The 16,794-nt window shown below is 42.3% G+C and overlaps 3 protein-coding genes and 5 non-coding genes across 8 annotated transcripts; 6 read left to right on the top strand and 2 right to left on the bottom strand.

The window, feature by feature from the left end:
• The first annotated feature begins 189 nt into the window (after positions 1–189).
• On the top strand, positions 190–3,956 carry mcat (malonyl CoA:ACP acyltransferase (mitochondrial)). The gene is made up of 5 exons (XM_070854122.1): positions 190–788; positions 1,428–1,515; positions 1,601–1,818; positions 1,904–2,041; positions 3,247–3,956. Exons 1-5 carry the CDS (start codon positions 339–341, stop codon positions 3,517–3,519), a joined length of 1,167 nt encoding a protein of 388 aa, XP_070710223.1. The 5' UTR covers positions 190–338; the 3' UTR covers positions 3,520–3,956.
• Positions 3,746–6,584, bottom strand: bik (BCL2 interacting killer). Its single transcript, XM_070854123.1, has 6 exons — positions 6,439–6,584; positions 6,323–6,351; positions 5,146–5,248; positions 4,758–4,910; positions 4,551–4,665; positions 3,746–4,222 (listed from the first exon to the last, which is right to left on the bottom strand). The coding sequence occupies exons 3-6, from the start codon at positions 5,238–5,240 to the stop codon at positions 4,106–4,108; spliced, it is 480 nt and encodes a 159-aa protein (XP_070710224.1). The 5' UTR covers positions 5,241–5,248; positions 6,323–6,351; positions 6,439–6,584; the 3' UTR covers positions 3,746–4,105.
• An 822-nt stretch (positions 6,585–7,406) lies between these two features.
• On the top strand, positions 7,407–16,561 carry ttll1 (tubulin tyrosine ligase-like family, member 1). Its single transcript, XM_070853641.1, has 10 exons — positions 7,407–7,557; positions 7,683–7,806; positions 8,546–8,754; positions 8,864–9,044; positions 9,153–9,290; positions 9,388–9,496; positions 9,902–10,045; positions 11,782–11,868; positions 12,806–12,969; positions 14,464–16,561. Exons 2-10 carry the CDS (start codon positions 7,694–7,696, stop codon positions 14,591–14,593), a joined length of 1,275 nt encoding a protein of 424 aa, XP_070709742.1. The 5' UTR covers positions 7,407–7,557; positions 7,683–7,693; the 3' UTR covers positions 14,594–16,561.
• On the top strand, positions 10,450–10,536 carry trnay-gua (transfer RNA tyrosine (anticodon GUA)). Its single transcript is given in 2 exon segments — positions 10,450–10,486; positions 10,501–10,536. It is a non-coding gene; the product is annotated as a tRNA-Tyr (tRNA).
• trnay-gua (transfer RNA tyrosine (anticodon GUA)) lies at positions 11,099–11,185 on the top strand. The gene is given in 2 exon segments: positions 11,099–11,135; positions 11,150–11,185. It is a non-coding gene; the product is annotated as a tRNA-Tyr (tRNA).
• trnay-gua (transfer RNA tyrosine (anticodon GUA)) lies at positions 13,107–13,193 on the top strand. The gene is given in 2 exon segments: positions 13,107–13,143; positions 13,158–13,193. It is a non-coding gene; the product is annotated as a tRNA-Tyr (tRNA).
• On the top strand, positions 13,542–13,643 carry trnay-gua (transfer RNA tyrosine (anticodon GUA)). Its single transcript has 2 exons — positions 13,542–13,578; positions 13,608–13,643. It is a non-coding gene; the product is annotated as a tRNA-Tyr (tRNA).
• Positions 14,156–14,242, bottom strand: trnay-gua (transfer RNA tyrosine (anticodon GUA)). Its single transcript is given in 2 exon segments — positions 14,156–14,191; positions 14,206–14,242. It is a non-coding gene; the product is annotated as a tRNA-Tyr (tRNA).
• Positions 16,562–16,794: the final 233 nt, after the last annotated feature.

Here is a 16,794-nt window from a genome sequence, read left to right as displayed (position 1 = left end):
GAAATGTGTGTCATTACGTTCCCAGCAGTCTGTAACCCAGCATTAACTTCACCCTTCTTGTCCTTATCAGCATTTCATCGCTAATACTGGAGATGTTTTGAGAGGTTTTGAAAGGGACGTGATGATGTCAGACGTAATGCCGCAGGAAGGAACCGGAAGCAAAACAAGATCGACACTGGTGACCTCAGCCAACATGGCGGCTCTCAGGACTGTGTCATGCTGCCCGTAGAGAGGCTTTCTGTTGGGCACAAAGTTTAGTTTGCCGCTGAATTACAGTTTAAATATAGGTTATGGGTCTTTACTAACCCGTGAAGGTACCTTTAGGTGAGTAGTGCGCCATGTTGGCGTCACTGGTCGTTAGGGGGGTAAGAGCCTCCAGAGGGAAGGTCAGGTCCCTGGTCCCTCTGAGCAGGAGACTGACCACCAACCAGCCCGGCTCCCCGGATGGAAGTCACCACCCTCCGCCCGAAACCTCCGCTCCTCTCCCGGGCAGCCCCGGAGCAGCGCCCGCTATGCAGCACCGGAGACGCAGGAAGGACCCCAGCGGCAGCTCCGTGCTCCTCTTTCCCGGCCAGGGCAGCCAGTTTGTGGGCATGGGCAGAGGTCTCCTGAAGTACCCTAACGTTAAGGAAATGTTCGCGGTAGCCCAGAAGATCCTCGGGTACGACCTGCTGTCTCTGTGCCTGCAGGGACCCGAGGAGGAGCTGATGAAGACGGTCCACTGTCAGCCGGCGGTGTTCGTCACTTCTCTGGCTGCGGTGGAGAGGCTCAACCACGAAAACCCCGCGGTGACTATCAGATCTAATATATATATATAAATATATAAATATACAAGTACGTTTTAATAGATTGAGTCATTTATGGAGGAAAAATGACAAAAAATTCCTGCCTCTAAAATGTGAGGATTTATTGACTGATTTATTTTTTTATTGACTATACTTTTAATCAAAAAAGAACAGAAAGCACACAGCGATGATAAAAACAAGTATCAGTTGCAGCACAAGTCCCCTCTACTAATATTATTTGTGAATAATATTTTATTTGAATTGTCCTCATTAACATAGTTGTCCACAACTTAGACCACAAAGTAAAAAGACGTATTACATATTCCAACAACAAATAAATAAGTAATGATAAATATCCTCTGGTGATATCACAATATTAAAATACTCCATTACAAGCAAAAGTGCATACATTTTAACAGCAAAATATCCCAATCTAAGTGGTCAAAGAATTTTCTTCAACCTTTGCCTTTTCTTGTGAATCACCTCCGAAACAATCTGTGAAAACCCTTCAAATTAAAGGTTCAGTGGAGGTAAAATCACTCTTTATATGTAAATAATCAAGTAAAGTGTGCCAGAATTGCGCTTCACTGCAATGTACTTCAGAGGTCAGAGGAAGTTACTTTTTTCCGTGTCTGTCCACAGGCCATTGAGATGTGTGTCGCTGCTGCAGGCTTCAGCGTTGGAGAATTTGCCGCCTTGGTTTTCTCTGGTGCCATGAACTACGCGGAAGGTAAACATGGTTTGTTTCTTAACCTGTACACGACAAAGGTGTTGCTCAGTTAAAATGCCACATTGATCCCCTCTGTGTCCTCCAGCTCTGTACACAGTGAAGGTGCGTGCAGAGGCCATGCAGGAAGCATCAGAGCTGGTTCCTAGTGGGATGCTGTCGGTCGTCGGTAGACCACAGGCCCACTATAAATATGCCTGTCTGCAGGCTAAGGAGCACTGCATGAGTCAGGGCATCAAGGAGCCGGTCTGCTCCGTGGCCAACTATCTGTTTCCTGATGGCAGGGTCATCGCCGGCCACCAACAGGTATGAGCAGGATGATTCTCAGTCACGACAAAGGAAGGATCCCTGTTATGATATCAGTCTCATCATGACGGTGTCGTCCTCTCAGGCTCTGGACTTCCTCCAGCAAAACTCGCGACGTCTCCAGTTCATGAGGGCCACGCGTCTCCCAGTCAGCGGGGCTTTTCACACTGAGCTGATGAAGTCGGCTGCTGAACCCCTCCGAGAGGTGCTCAGGCAGGTGGAGGTCAGTCACAACTTACGTGCCCACAACCCCCACCCACACTACATGCACACACATGCACCCTCTTTAGCTAAAAAGGACACCTGGGATGTATTTTACAGCAGATTTTCATATTTTTGTTTATTCCCTCCATTTTGATTAGTTTGTAAATGTCATATACACATCTAGTTATTTTTTTGTATGGTGAAACAATATTAAAATGTACGGGTACTGGGTACATACAAAGTCTTTTAAGTTGCTTAATTTTAAAGGTTATGTTTTCAAGGTTTCAAGGTTGAATTTGAGTGTGTTCATTAAAAAATGCTTGTTTTTATAACATAATCTGGTGTTTCATCTACACAGTCATTCATCTAAACCAATCATCTTTCAATATTTTAAATCAAACGATCCCATTGTTATAAATTGTCATTATCATTAATCATGATCAAAACACACACTCAAAGTTGATATGAATAAAGTGATAATATTGATAGCAGTCAATATAAAGGAAAGCTTTATTTCGCTCAAATTGCTTTTGTAGTGACTTATAGTGAGTTTGTCTCCAAAAAAAAGGAAATGGCGACATGGAGTGTGTTCAAACAGGCCTCTTGAACGGCCACTAAAGCTGCAAAGAGTTATTGATTACTTTATTAGTCAACTAGACATTTCTTGGTAACTTTTTTTGTCACATTTGAGGTTGTTTAATTATTTAGTTTAGTTAAATGTTTTGTCTAATTGTGCTTAAATTGTATTATTGTTGTTACCGAGTTGGTACATCTCATGGTGTTACTGATAAAGGAATTCAGTTTTGATAGTCAAGTAATTGTTTTAGTCTTTCTTCAGACCAAAATGCCAAACATTTGCTGGTTGTAGCTTCTCAGAGGTGAAGATTTGGTGCTTTTGTTCCTCACACATAGTAAAGTAAACCTCTCTGGGCGTTAGGCTGTTGGGCCCAAACCAGTTGTTGGCACTTTCACTGTTTTTTAACATCTTTTAGACAAAATAATCAATCTATGGATTGAAAAGATAATGTTAAGATAAATCAATAATGAAAATAGTTGAAGCCCTACTCTTGTGTACTGTCAGAGAGGAAAAATGAATAGTAATTCATTCCATCCATATCTCACATAATAATTTTTAACCTCACCAGTAGCCATTTTGTTCAGCTACCACACCTGAACGGATTTAGTAGTTTAGTCACCCAACGCTTACATTTCTTTGCCGCTCAGGTCCGTCGTCCTGAGATCAACGTGTACTCCAATGTGGACGGCAAGCGCTACATGAATGAGAGCCACCTGCGCAGGCAGCTGGTGAAGCAGGTGGTGTCGCCCGTGAAGTGGGAGCAAACTCTGCACGAGATCTACGAGAGGACTCAGGGAGAGAAGTTCCCCCACACCTACGAGATCGGCCCGGGGAAGCAGCTCGGTGCCACGCTTCAAAGGTGCAACAGGAAGGCCTTCCAAAATTACACACATGTGGAAGTCACCACTCAGGAGGACTGATGATGCTGAGATGTGGACTCTGATGAAAACAACCGAGCAGGAGGTTGAAAATGGGCCTCAGTGGTCGAACAGCAAGACCTTAAACCTGCAAGCTGCTGTTGTTGCGTCTCTCATACTTATTATGTGTATTATTTAATTAAAATTCTTTTTCTATTAATGACACCACATTTAATTTTAATTTAATTTTCAAATTTATTTGCATTACATGAAAAAAAGCACTTTCAAATCTCAAACAGAAAGTCCAGCTCCCTTTATTTTATATTAAGCCAGGCTACATATCATTTGTAAAAAAAATTTGGCCTCTTTTTGATATTAATACAAGTGTTTGTGAACAAATAAGTCACTGCTACAATATGCTGGCCAACACTGTAAAACCGATTTAAACAATTTCCTCATGCCCTGACAAATTTTACTTGTTTAAAAAATTTTTTTTTTTACTCCTGTTTGTCGTCTTTAGTCAAATTCAATACGCCCATGAAAATAGTATAAAAAGAGAAGTCAAAGTAAACAGTAGAATAAAAATCAGTAAGCAATAATTGTCATTCGATTTTGGTCAGATATATGATGGCCCAAACAACGTGGCCCTTTAGGCTTTCCATTCCATCCACAGTGCACCGAAAATAGTCACTGCAGCCACCAGTGCTACAGTCACCAGTGCTCCTCTGGTCCAGCCAGTGCACTTTACTGGTTTCAAGTTGGACACCTGTGAAATGAAAGAAAATTAAAGTCAAATTGGACTTTTCTCTCGATTAATGTGGCAACTTTAGAGAGGTGAACAGAAATATGTTTGTGTCCATGAGGCATTTTGAGCTTAGAAAAAAGATTTTTCGCACATATATAAATAGATTCATCGATTTAATACCAACTAATCAATTTAATTGACTTGTAAGTTTTATCTGATTAATGCTACAAACAAGAAGCTTCTTAATACGTGTCATTCTAGAATGGAACGCTTGACGGGCGTAGCGATGTAACCAAGGGGGGGCGGGGCTTAGTGAGACACAGTTGATACCACAGAGAACGGGCGTTACCCAGGCTGCCCAGGTGTCCGCTCTGAGGATGCCCTGCCCGGGCGCAGTGCTCGCCATCCAGGCCTTCACTGCCGCAGACAGGCCCTGGAGGCCCCATATCTGACTGCGGACGTCCCTGGAAGAGAACAAGGCCAGGTTCAAACGGCTCAGCAGCCAGTCACATAAGAGCTGTAGAAATAGATGTTTTTATTTGATCTCATTTTATACCGATAGATGGTCCTAGTCAGTGCCTGAGCGGGTCTCAGCATGTGGAGAGGAGTTGGTAGCCAGTTCTGCTGTCTGCTGGCCCATTCCCAGGCCAGCTGGTCTCCAATTGCAGCCAACTGGCGCCCAAATGCCCGAGCAGCCCTTTCATTGATCCTGAGGGAATGACCAAGAGTTTCAAAATGTTTCCTTCCTCACACAAGAAAAGTGTTAGTGGTTGAAGACATACGTGACACAGTCTGCACTTCTTAGTTTTGTATTTTTTCATATTCATCAGAAAAACATAACTAAACATAACCGAGTGATCAGACAGGGTGTGGTGCATGAGATTCAGTCTGCCTGAGCTGTATGCTGTCATTATGACTGGTATGTGGAGCGGCCTGTGCTGTACCTGAGGTTTACGTCAAACAGGGTGCCAGTGTCCACCTCACCAGGGCCAGCCTGGAGGGAGACGACACGACTCGGCTGTCTTGTTTGTTCCACCATCTTGTTTCCTGAGAACAAAAACCAACATGCAAATCATTCACATTAGTGCACGCGAGAGAAAGCGCTCCATTAGCCGTTAGCAAGAAGGGATAATGGCTGCATGGTTCGAAGGTGTTTGTGTGTTATCCTTGCTTGACTCCCAACGTTCATAAATGGGCTGTGTAAATACTGGGTCATGTGACCAGGATGGGTGGCAGCTGTGTTACCGGGGAGAGACTCCAGGTTGATAAAACAGGCTCTCCTGGGTTAGAAGAGATGATATCATCTGTTGGATTAAGTCCAACAAGTTTTAGGCCTCTTACTACTGTATAATGCAACAAACCTGGGTTTACATACTGTGTTTGATAAGAACTACTTTATGCAACAAAGTGGACGTCTAATCTACTTCTACCATTAGATTTAGGACTTTTTCTTTTGTGTTTAACAGTCAACAAGGTTTGTTCCCTCCTACGTGCACCTGTCCTCAGACCAGTTTGTGTCACACCTGCACTCACGTGCCTTAATGCAAATGCTCCATTTCCATAACTCAAATCCACCAAACTGCCTCACCAAGAAGAAATAAAACATCACAGACTCCAAAGAATCTAATTATGGGCTTTAAATATTTGTTTGTTTACAATGTTGGTTGGTTAATCTACTATTAGGTTTTTAAAAAATACCTTTATGTGTATAATTGCATTTCTTTAAAGTGTTTATTCCAAGTTGACGACAAGGAAATCCTCTGTATATATACTGTATACCTATACTGTAGCCCTAAATGTGGGAAACTTAACAATATAACCATAGCCTGGGCTCTAAGATGATACCCACAGGCCAGAGTATTAACCATGTAATAGCCTATAGCCATATTGCCATAACAAAGAGATTAAGTCATCCTTCTCACCCAGAGCAAACAAAGGTCGTTATGAAGATCACGCATACGGAATTACGCACTAACCCAGCAGACCTAAATGAATTTTCACATTTCCAAATTAACTAGCATATTGTACCCTGCTGGAAAAGTGTCACGTTGGATATTAAACGAATATAAACGCTCCAGCTCGGACAGGTGCACCCACAGTAACAAGAAAAAGTCACCTTACCTTTTGTGTAGATTAAAATGGACGCCGCCCTGTAATAAAAATAAAGACATTATGATTAAAATGTTCTGGAGATGATAAAATAAAAACATTTTCGTCAGTTCTTTTCGTGTACTTACAGCAGCGCCCTTTAATCTTGTTGCTCTCAGGTAAGTGCCACAGATATGATTGGCCACGCCTTTACCTGCTGCTACCGAGAGTGGCCTGCAGGGGGCGGTGTCATGTGCTCATCAGGTCCGCTTGGAGTAAACAAGATAGAAGAAACAGGTTTTACTTTAGCAAAGTAATTTCTGATGAATATATCATCAGACTGTGTTGAAATGTTTTTATGCATCCCTGAAAGATGATAATATATTCAGTCTACTGTTATAATGTCCCTGCTTATGTATATACACATTGTTTCCCGTTATGCATCTGTTCTGCAGAGTTTCATCTGCTTTATCACTTTCTTTGTTTGTATCTTATCTCTGAACTCACCTAACACTAAGTGCTTTAATCTTTTATTAATATAATAATAGTGCAATGATCTTGCTTTTGTCAGGCTTGTTGTACACATTTTAATTAAATGTTTTCTGATTATTGTGTACCCTTGTGCTTACTTTTTTAATGAAATAATGTATCACAAATTCTAATAATGTACATAAATAAATTACATATTAAGTGTGTGTTGTGTAGTTAAACATCACAGACAGTCCAGCAGCGCCCCCTGCTGGTACGTCGTGGTAACGACATCCTGCAATGACGTCACTGCGTCCTCCGTTGCTAGGTTATTACCCCGGAAGGACCAAGCCCGTAACGACGTCGTTTAATATTTTTGAGACAAATTTTTTTGGTTTAAAAATCACCCAAACCGCGAGTAAGTCGCACAATAACATTATCGTATATGTGTATGTTGTTACGTTTCAATAACTAAGGCTTTTATTGTGAAGAGTGGTTTGACCGTATTGGGCGTTTCGTCACTGTGTCCAGCTTTACGACGCCTCACTGGATCAATAAATGTAGCTTGCTAGCAATAAACGCGCTAACATGGTAGCAGTTTTTTGTTGTTAGCCGGAGCTATTAGTGAAACCAGTAAGCTGTCGTTGTGTTCCGCTATGAGTCTGGTGATACTGCATCAGTGAGAGGGTGATGTCCGCCCAGCCTCTGCAGCAGTCCAGGGAGGGTTCAGCAGCCTGCTAACTGAGTCAGCCCGGCTAGCTGATGCTGATGACTGGCTGTTTCCTGACATTGATTTGCAGGTAGGTGACTGCCCTGGTGCATGGTTGCTGCATGCATTTCCACCTCTTTTTTCCTGTGCATTGTCCTGTCTGTGTGTTCATCTGCTTCTCAGTGTGTTTACCTGTTGTTTTGTGCTCCACCCCAGAGGGAGGCACCATGGCCGGTAAGGTGAAGTGGGTGACTGATATTGAGAAATCAGTGCTCATCAACAACTTTGAGAAGAGGGAGTGGGTTCAAGTCTCAGAGAACGAGGACTGGAATTTCTACTGGTAGGCTTTCCATCTTATCTTTAGTCCCATGACACAATACTCTGCAAGGAGTACTCATTTCCTTTGCTTAAAGTACCAATACCACATTGTAATAATACACACAAGTAAGGAACTACATTAAAAATCCTACTTAAAAATCAGTCTGGTGGACTCTAAATGATCAGAAGTGGTGACCTGAGATGATTAATGGGGTAGGAAAGAAGAAAAAACAAACTGCTTCACAAATCTGTATTCATTTTTTGGACGTTTCTTTTCATTTTAGCTCTTTGGGCCACAGTTTGTTATTTAAATAAGTCCATCTGAGACGTCTCTTTGCTGCAACTCAACATCAGATATCTGAATGTGACAAGGTGCCCAGAAGTGTCACTGGTTGTATTGAAGGGTTTATAATATGATTCTAATGCAAAATGAGAATCTAAAAGGTAAATAGTGGCTGATGCTGTCCAATAAATGTAGTGGAGCAAAAAGTACGCTGTATGCATCAGAGATGTAATGGCATAGAAATATAAAGAGGCATGAAATGATAATATTCTGTGACATGTACCTCAAAATTGTGTTTAAATACAGTATTTAAGATTAAATGCAGTAAATGTACTCTTGCTAAAAATTCCAACAGCTTCACGTGCATGCTGATCCCATTTATGTCAATTAATGAGTAATCATTTGACCACCAAGCTTATTTCTAGGCTTCAGGCTCCTTAGATCACCATAATGCATGTTTATTTGTGCCCCCATGTAGGATGAGCATCCAGACCATCAGAAATGTGTTCAGCGTGGATACCGGCTACCGCCTGTCAGATGACCAGATGGTTAACCACTTCCCCAACCACTACGAGCTGACCAGGAAGGACCTGATGATCAAGAACATCAAACGCTACCGCAAGGAGCTGGAAAAGGAAAACAGCCCGCTGGCAGAGAAGGACGAGAACGGGAAATACATATATTTAGGTATCTAGAGTAATGGGTGTAGAAATGCACACATCCCCCCATTTTTTCCTCTCACAAAATATGCAGAGACACGCTGATCTGAATATGTTGAACTGTTTGCTCTGTGCAGATTTTGTCCCTGTGACGTTCATGCTCCCCGCCGATTATAATCTCTTTGTGGAGGAGTTCCGCAAGAATCCATCCAGCACTTGGATCATGAAGCCCTGCGGGAAGGCTCAGGGCAAAGGCATCTTCCTCATCAACAAACTGTCCCAGATCAAAAAGTGGTCCAGAGACAGCCGCACCTCCACGTGAGTTACCGAAGACGCCGTCATAATGCGCAGCCGCAGCCACACACACAGAAGCGTTCAGAGGTTTGCGGTTTTGTTGATGTTTGGCTTCTCGCTTTTGGCCGCCAGGTTTGTAGCAGCATCCAGTGGCAAAGAGGCCTACGTCATCTCCCTGTACATCGACAACCCTCTGCTGATAGGAGGCAAGAAGTTTGACCTGCGTCTCTACGTTCTGGTGACCACATATCGGCCTCTGAAATGCTACATGTAAGCTCAGTGTCAGGCATCTTTCAGTTTTTCCGGCAGCTGAATCTATAATGACAGTGATTGTTTGGCTGAACTCTCTCTGTGGTTTGATCCTCAGGTACAAGCTTGGATTCTGTAGGTTCTGCACAGTCAAGTACACACCCAGCACCAGTGAACTGGACAACATGTTTGTTCACCTCACCAACGTGGCCATCCAAAAACATGGGGTCAGTCTGTATTTTGTCTGGTACGGCTGGTAGGGATTGTTTTCAGAACATGATGCTTTAAATCACCTTTAGTGTCAGAAAGTGAGATATAAATTTTATTGGATGTTAAAGGGGTATTCCACTAATTCAGTATTGCACTTTACAAAGCAGCAGTAATATCCTAACGTTTAGTTCCTAGTATGGGTCAAGCTCCAACAACACAGGATTCTATATTTTTTAAATACTAGTCTTCGTACAAATGTTTTCACAAAACTACGCATGACAATTATACTGCTGTGTGAAATATGTGGAGTGCCCCTTTAAATTAAAGATGAATTTCAGTATGTCTTTCTGTAACAGATCTCAATGCGGAAAAAAAACTCCAAGAATTTCAGTATCTAGTTAGACCGTGTGCCTTTAACGCAGGATGACTACAACCACGTCCATGGAGGCAAGTGGACGGTCAGTAACCTGCGTTTGTACCTAGAGAGCACCAGAGGGAAGGAGGTGACCAGCCGACTGTTTGACCAGATCCACTGGATCGTGGTGCAGTCGCTGAAGGCCGTGGCTGTAAGTGGACATGAACGTCAAGTCTTTTTACTCCAAAATGACATTCCAAGCATATGTGACAAATAGTCCTACATGATAACTGATATCACAAGAGGAATTTCAGGAAGTTTGGACAAAAGATGGCACCTGTAATAAACTAAGTTCCTTCAATGGAAATACCAGACGGTTGCTTAGGTTACTTGTTCAAAAGTGTCATATATGTAAGGGGTAATGCACAGTTAGCCAGTCATTACTTTCAAATGAACCCTGACAGGGTACCAAGTCCTGTGAGTGACATTGAAATCCACCTGCCACTTTCAGATCAACGCAGTAACCCCTAACAGCCAAAGAGGGTCATAGAGGCTAAAAATATAAAGGCCAAAATAGATAACAAGTTCTTATCTATTTTGAGCTGTTTCCTTGTCCCTTCGATAGCTCAGTTGGTAGAGCGGAGGACTGTAGAGTGTAAACCAGACATCCTTAGGTCGCTGGTTCAAATCCGGCTCGAAGGAGAGACATTTTAACTGCATCATGTGGTGCTGCTGTCCGATAGGCCTGAGACAAGCACACATGTTCACTGCGTAGGTTTGTGCTTAACTGTAACTTATTAACTACAAATGGGACTGACTGAATTAAGACACTTTTCACAGCAGACATTTTGACTTGTCATCGCAGGAAAAGAACAGGTTTTACTACTAACATTAACGATGGCTCTGTCCCAGTAAGCCGGGACAGTAAACCAGCACCCACAAACTAAAGGACTATGACTATTAATAATGGATGATATTTACCGCCGCTCGCTTCGTACTGAAGTAATCAAAACATAAAATACTGATTTAGAAATTACTGTATTGATTTAAAAATGACTTTATTGCTTCTGCTATCAGAACTGTGTCCTTAGCAACGGTCTGCTATACAGAAATAACAGACCATAGCATGCTTTAATTGACCAATCAGAGTCGAGTGTTTGCCAAAGCTGTGTAGTAACGTCATATGATGTGTTCAACAATCATAGAAGCTCATGTGATGTGCTTGTCTTACGAAATCTTTTTTCCCTGCCTGGTTGGACATCTTCCTTCGATAGCTCAGTTGGTAGAGCGGAGGACTGTAGTGGCCAACCCAGACATCCTTAGGTCGCTGGTTCAAATCCGGCTCGAAGGAGTTGCTTTTTGAGCGAAGGACTCTATATCATACATTCTGTACATATCATAGTTTAGATTGTAGACTGTTGATAAGAGCAGGCAAATACAGTGTTAATTATTAACTGTCAATATGAAGTTTTTTTTTAAACTATATATTTCGGTGTACTGTTTTAGAGGTAACTATAGCTTCAGGTAAAAAGTGGAGTGAATATTTCCCTCTATAATATCGTGGAGTAGAACTATAAAGTAACGTAAATTCATGTTTTTACCGTGTTCCTGTTGGGATGCTGTTTTTTTTGTTTTGGGCTCTCAGAGATTTCAGCTGGCTTGACTTCTAAACACACAGCTGCAAAGCCACCTTTGTGTCTTTTTGTTTTTAGCACTGAAATTATTGTCCACTTCCCTTTTCTTCTGCGTGAGGTGACTGACTTCCCCCTCTCAGGCCTCGACACACTCTGTGCACCGACATTTCTGCACTGATCATTTGCTAACACTTGTCCTTGCTGAATCACTCTCTATTGCAGTAAAAAAAAAAGTTTCCCAACATATCACAGTCACCCACAATGTAGGTCAGTCCCTCTTCTTAAATGAGTCTCTGTGTTTTCTCTCTCCCAGCCTGTGATGAACAACGATAAGCACTGCTTTGAATGCTACGGGTATGACATCATTATAGATGACAAGCTCAAGCCGTGGCTTATCGAGGTGAGTAATTAAACAAGAGGAGTTATTACATGCACACACACCTCATTCAGAAGAGTTTTAATGACTAAAAACTAATCTCTGCTGTGAAAAAAACAAAATCTTTGTTTTCTTCGCCTTGCTCCTTAAGACACCAGCTGCATGTTTTGCCAAGCCCAAAGATACTTGACATGCTTACGCAGTGACTCCATGTTCCTTTTCCTTGCCTGTTAAGCAACATTAAGTGCCCTTGAGGTTGGAATCTTTATGTGTGTGTGTTTGAATGTGTGCCTCTTTCTATTCAAATGTGTGCTGAAGGTGTGTTTAACCTGAAAATACTGTTTTCAGACTGAGTATGCACCAAGTGAAACAGGCTGATACAGGCTGTTTCACTGCCTGACGCTTTTTGTAATCGTTTCATCGTGCTTTTTTACGCTTTGGATATCGTGCTTGTCACGCTCTACCGCACTCGTTTTGACAGCCGACAATGAGCTGCTGGGTTTCCAGGCTAGGTCTGAGCTATTTCTGTTAACAGACACCAATCGGATCTATTTTGGGCAACATAAAGTTGGTAGTAGGGCATGAACGGTCCTCAGTGAGGGACTGAAAAACAAGTGCCACTCGTAGTCAGGAACTTTTTCCTTTGTTCATTATTTACATGTGCATGTGTGTGTTGATATCAAATCATCTCCCTCAGGGCACTGCAGTTTTGCAGTGTGTATCAAGTTTTCTTCTTTAAATGTTTGTTTATGAGTGCAGCTGTCATAGCATATTAGTAGCAGAGTTTCCTGCCCGATAAGAGCTGCTATATAGGGAAGGGAGGAAATAAAACAATGTCCTCATGCCTGTTTGGATCCTACAGTGCATTACTGAGCTCAGCTGTTGCCTCTGCTTATTTTGATGCAGAACACCCTCCTCTTCAAATCTAAATGTCACTTTTCTTTGTCTGCGTCATGCTCAGGTCAATGCCTCTCCCTCGCTGACCTCCAGCACAGCCAACGACCGTATCCTGAAGTACAACCTCATCAACGACACCCTCAACATCGTCACGCCCAACGGGGACATCCCAGACTGCCGCTGGAATCGCAGCCCGCCCCGAGAGGCTCTGGGCAACTACCAAGTCCTGTAAGTGACATTAAAATCCAGCTGCCACTTTTAGATCAACTCAGCAACCTGTAACAGCAGAGGAGGGTCACAGAGGCCAAAATATAGAGGCCAAAATAGATAAGAAGCTGTTATCCGTTTTGAATGTGTCTCTCATCCCTTCGATAGCTCAGTTGGTAGAGCGGAGGACTGTAGTGGACATCCCAGGCATCCTTAGGTCGCTGGTTCAAATCCGGCTCGAAGGAGAGATGTTTTAACTGAATCACGTGGAGCTGTCTGATTAGAATGAACCAAACACACACGGTCACTGTAGAGGTTCGTGCTTCACTGTAACTACAGAATGGACTGACTGAATCAAGTAGATGTTGGAAATGACTATGTTACTCTGCTTACTCCTCTTCACCTCTGATGTCCTTCTGTACACTATATCACAATCCAGTAGTTTTGCTCACGGGCAACATAAAGTTTACCTTATGATAAAAGTTGTATTTCACAACCAGCAGTATTCAGTAAGTTTTTGCATTCTTTAATTTTCATTAATACCTCCCTGCTGACAGTAAACAGGAGCGTCAACAACACAACTGCCGTGTCTTCCTTCGATAGCTCAGTTGGTAGAGCGGAGGACTGTAGAGGATGTACCACATGAGTTGGTCACAGGAATCCTTAGGTCGCTGGTTCAAATCCGGCTCGAAGGAGTTGCTTTTAATTGCACATAGTCGTATAGAAACATGTCATCCTCTCCAGCAATTTGATGTTTTCATGGCACAGATTTACCTGAAAAAATACATGTCCTCAAAGAATAAGGAAACGAATTTGTCATTCAAATGTATAATAATTCATCCCCCGGGGACCATGAATGTGTGTAATTCTGTGCCAATTCATCATTTAGATGTTGTGATATATCACAACATGGTTCAGTTGTCACAATATGTGTACATATGTTTTTATTCATTATGATTATTCTTTTGCACTTGAGCTGCTGTATACTTTTTCTGTGTAACTGCTGGCAACCCCCTGTACAAGCATGCCTCACTATTCTGGGGACCTTGAATATCGGTCATAAATTTCATGGCAAATCATCTAATAGTTGCCAAGATATTTCACTCTGGACCACAAATTTCAACCTTATTGTGGATTTTGAGGAAAGGTGAGGGATTCACCGAAGCCAGTGGGATTCATCCTCTGCAGACAATGACCAAAATGTTTCTCCTTCGAGCCGGATTTGAACCAGCGACCTAAGGATGCCTGGGATGTCCTCTACAGTCCTCCGCTCTACCAACTGAGCTATCGAAGGGATGTTATGGGGCACATACAGTGAAGTAGACAATGCTGAAATGAATGCTTGTGTGAACACAATAGTGGGGGTAATGTGAGCTCAGTGCTCAGCAGGGGGGTATTGTTTGAGTAAAGCACCCTGTTTACGTGCTCCATGGAGCGGGGGCGGCAGGAATCCCCTCATATGTGTTACTTCACTGCATGATTCCTCTCTCTCCCTTTCCCTTTGTGTGTCACCAGATACGACGAAGAGCAGGCGCAGAGCGAGAATGCCGAGCGGGACCTGCGAAGCCGCTCGGGTCAGTCGCTGGGGTCAAAGGGCACCAAGGGGAGTGCAGGCGTTCGCCCCACCGCCGCCACCTGGAAGTGAGGTGATATAGCTGACTCTCAATGACTTCCTGTACTATTACAGAGTCCAACAGTGGGGCACAGGAATAAAAAAAGAGCCACCCAAACTTTTTTTAGCCCAGGTCTGCTCCCTGTCTCTACATTTCACTGACTGAAGGCACAGGGGGCGACAACTCTACAGCTGGAGGGCAACAAAATCACAGTCGACAATGTGGTTGTATTTGGAGAGTTTAAAGGCCAGAGTTTGTGGCTGTTTGTATGAATGAGTAACTAAAACTGTAGAAATGATGTTGGTGGGGCTGAAGGTCAGGCCCAATATCACACTGAACAACAGCAGTAACAGCATTTCCCACCTCAGCCCAAACTCTCTATGAAGTTTGGAAAAACTCCAAAAGCCAAAAAGCTCAACGACAGACAGAAACCTGGGGAGAGGATGAAGACCGCTCTCCTTGGACGGCTGCGGCTGCAGGTCTGAAGATGGCAATCACACAGATGAAAAGAAAGCTGTAAATTACACACATCACCGGGATTAAAAACCAGCGTGATTACAACAGGATTACAACAACCTGAACTATGCATGATTACTGAGTCCTGACACTTAAAAGTTGACCCACCACGCAGGTGCTACAAAGAAGGAGATGAAGTGTTATAGAAATACAAGCTAGAGGAATTTAAAGTACTATAAATGTGTATAAACCCCAAAATAGAATTTAATAATGTTTTTGTATAAGTGCATTATCAGTATGTATATGCAGGGACCGGACGTATTGTATTCATTGCTGAACTCTGTTGCACTTTATTTTTGCTTAAATATTTAATAGATGTGTTGCATTTTGAGTTGGACCACTGACGTCATGTCTGCTGCACATCTAGAAGCTTAAATACTAATATGCATCGGGAATGTATGCATTCTAACTGGAGCTAGCGGCTGTTTATTTCCTGCAACTACTGATGATGAGTAAACTTACCTTTTTGATACTCTGAAGTAAGGCTGAATGACATAGGAAAAAGACAGTAAAGGCAGTATTTTGGGTTTTTTTTTGTAGTATACTCAAAAACCTTTAGCTTTTAGACCCATTTGAAAAGAATTTCTGGTTATTCAGGAATAAAGAAGGGGGCTGATCAGTTTTCTGTTTGATTCAGTTTTCAATTCATTCGTAAATAAGGGCATCCTCTGTCAGTGGATGAAAGACAAGCGGTGAATGGAGTTCAGAGAAAACACATCTGTGATCAAGTTGTGATTTAATCAAGCTGTTGATGCTGAAACAATGCCGCCCTCCTCTGATATAGAAACCCATTTTGTGGAATTAAATTGTTGATTCTTGATATGAAATAAGAAACAGAAGTAAATTTATCTCCTGATTATGTTACAGGCCTCTGTATTTTGCTTTATTAGCTTCTTCTTCTTTTCTTTACCACCTCTCTGTGGTAAGGGGCCCTATATCCTTTAATGAATCTAATCTGCCTAGAGTTTAGATTAGTCAGAGGTCAATCCCTCAAAAGGAAAATGACCTTAATGTTCTTGCTGTTACCAAGGCAGTAAAATCAGTCTCTGCACGGCGCTGTTGCTTGACCTTGAAAGTTTGACCACCACCACCACCACCTCCTGGGCCTGGAGCTGGCGTGTTGATCTCCACCTTTGTTGGACTGCATGACACATACATCCTCCTGTGCTAGAGACCAAATTTACCGAGAAATACGTTCAACTCTGAGATGTGTCTGGCAGTCAAATGAGGAACTGAGTCAACCTTAGGCTAGCCTAGGTTCTCAGTACTGGTTTCCTTTACAACTAATTACTATTTGTCTGCCTTTCAATAAAATATCCATATTGGTGCTGCCTTGATGATGATAAATAATGTTCATTTTGAAGTGTTGGTAAGTTTGGAAAATATGTTTTTGTGATTTAGATGAACTGGCCCTTTCAAATGTAACAGAAATTTATGTTTGAAGTGTTTGAGTTTCAATTAAAGGAAATCATTTTTCTAATTTGAGGACAGCTCTCACGTCTGCAAATGATAAAGCAAAAATAACAACATGCTGTAGACCTGAAAGTGTGCATTACACCACTGCCCTCAATAGATCTGTATACTGTTATTACAGAATTAGTGGGTGGCTTCTGCATGAATAAAGAAAGAGTCGGCAGGTTTCATTGTGAGAAACACAACATTTTATAAAGAGGCACTTAAGTCTTTTTTCTTTATGTTTCAATCTTTCAGACTGAAT

This window comes from Pempheris klunzingeri, chromosome 22 (genome assembly GCF_042242105.1).
Source record: "Pempheris klunzingeri isolate RE-2024b chromosome 22, fPemKlu1.hap1, whole genome shotgun sequence".
In the NCBI taxonomy this organism is placed as follows: Eukaryota; Metazoa; Chordata; class Actinopteri; order Acropomatiformes; family Pempheridae; genus Pempheris; species Pempheris klunzingeri.
The sequence above is the reverse complement of the archived record's forward strand: the minus strand, read 5'-3'. Positions and strand labels throughout refer to the sequence as shown.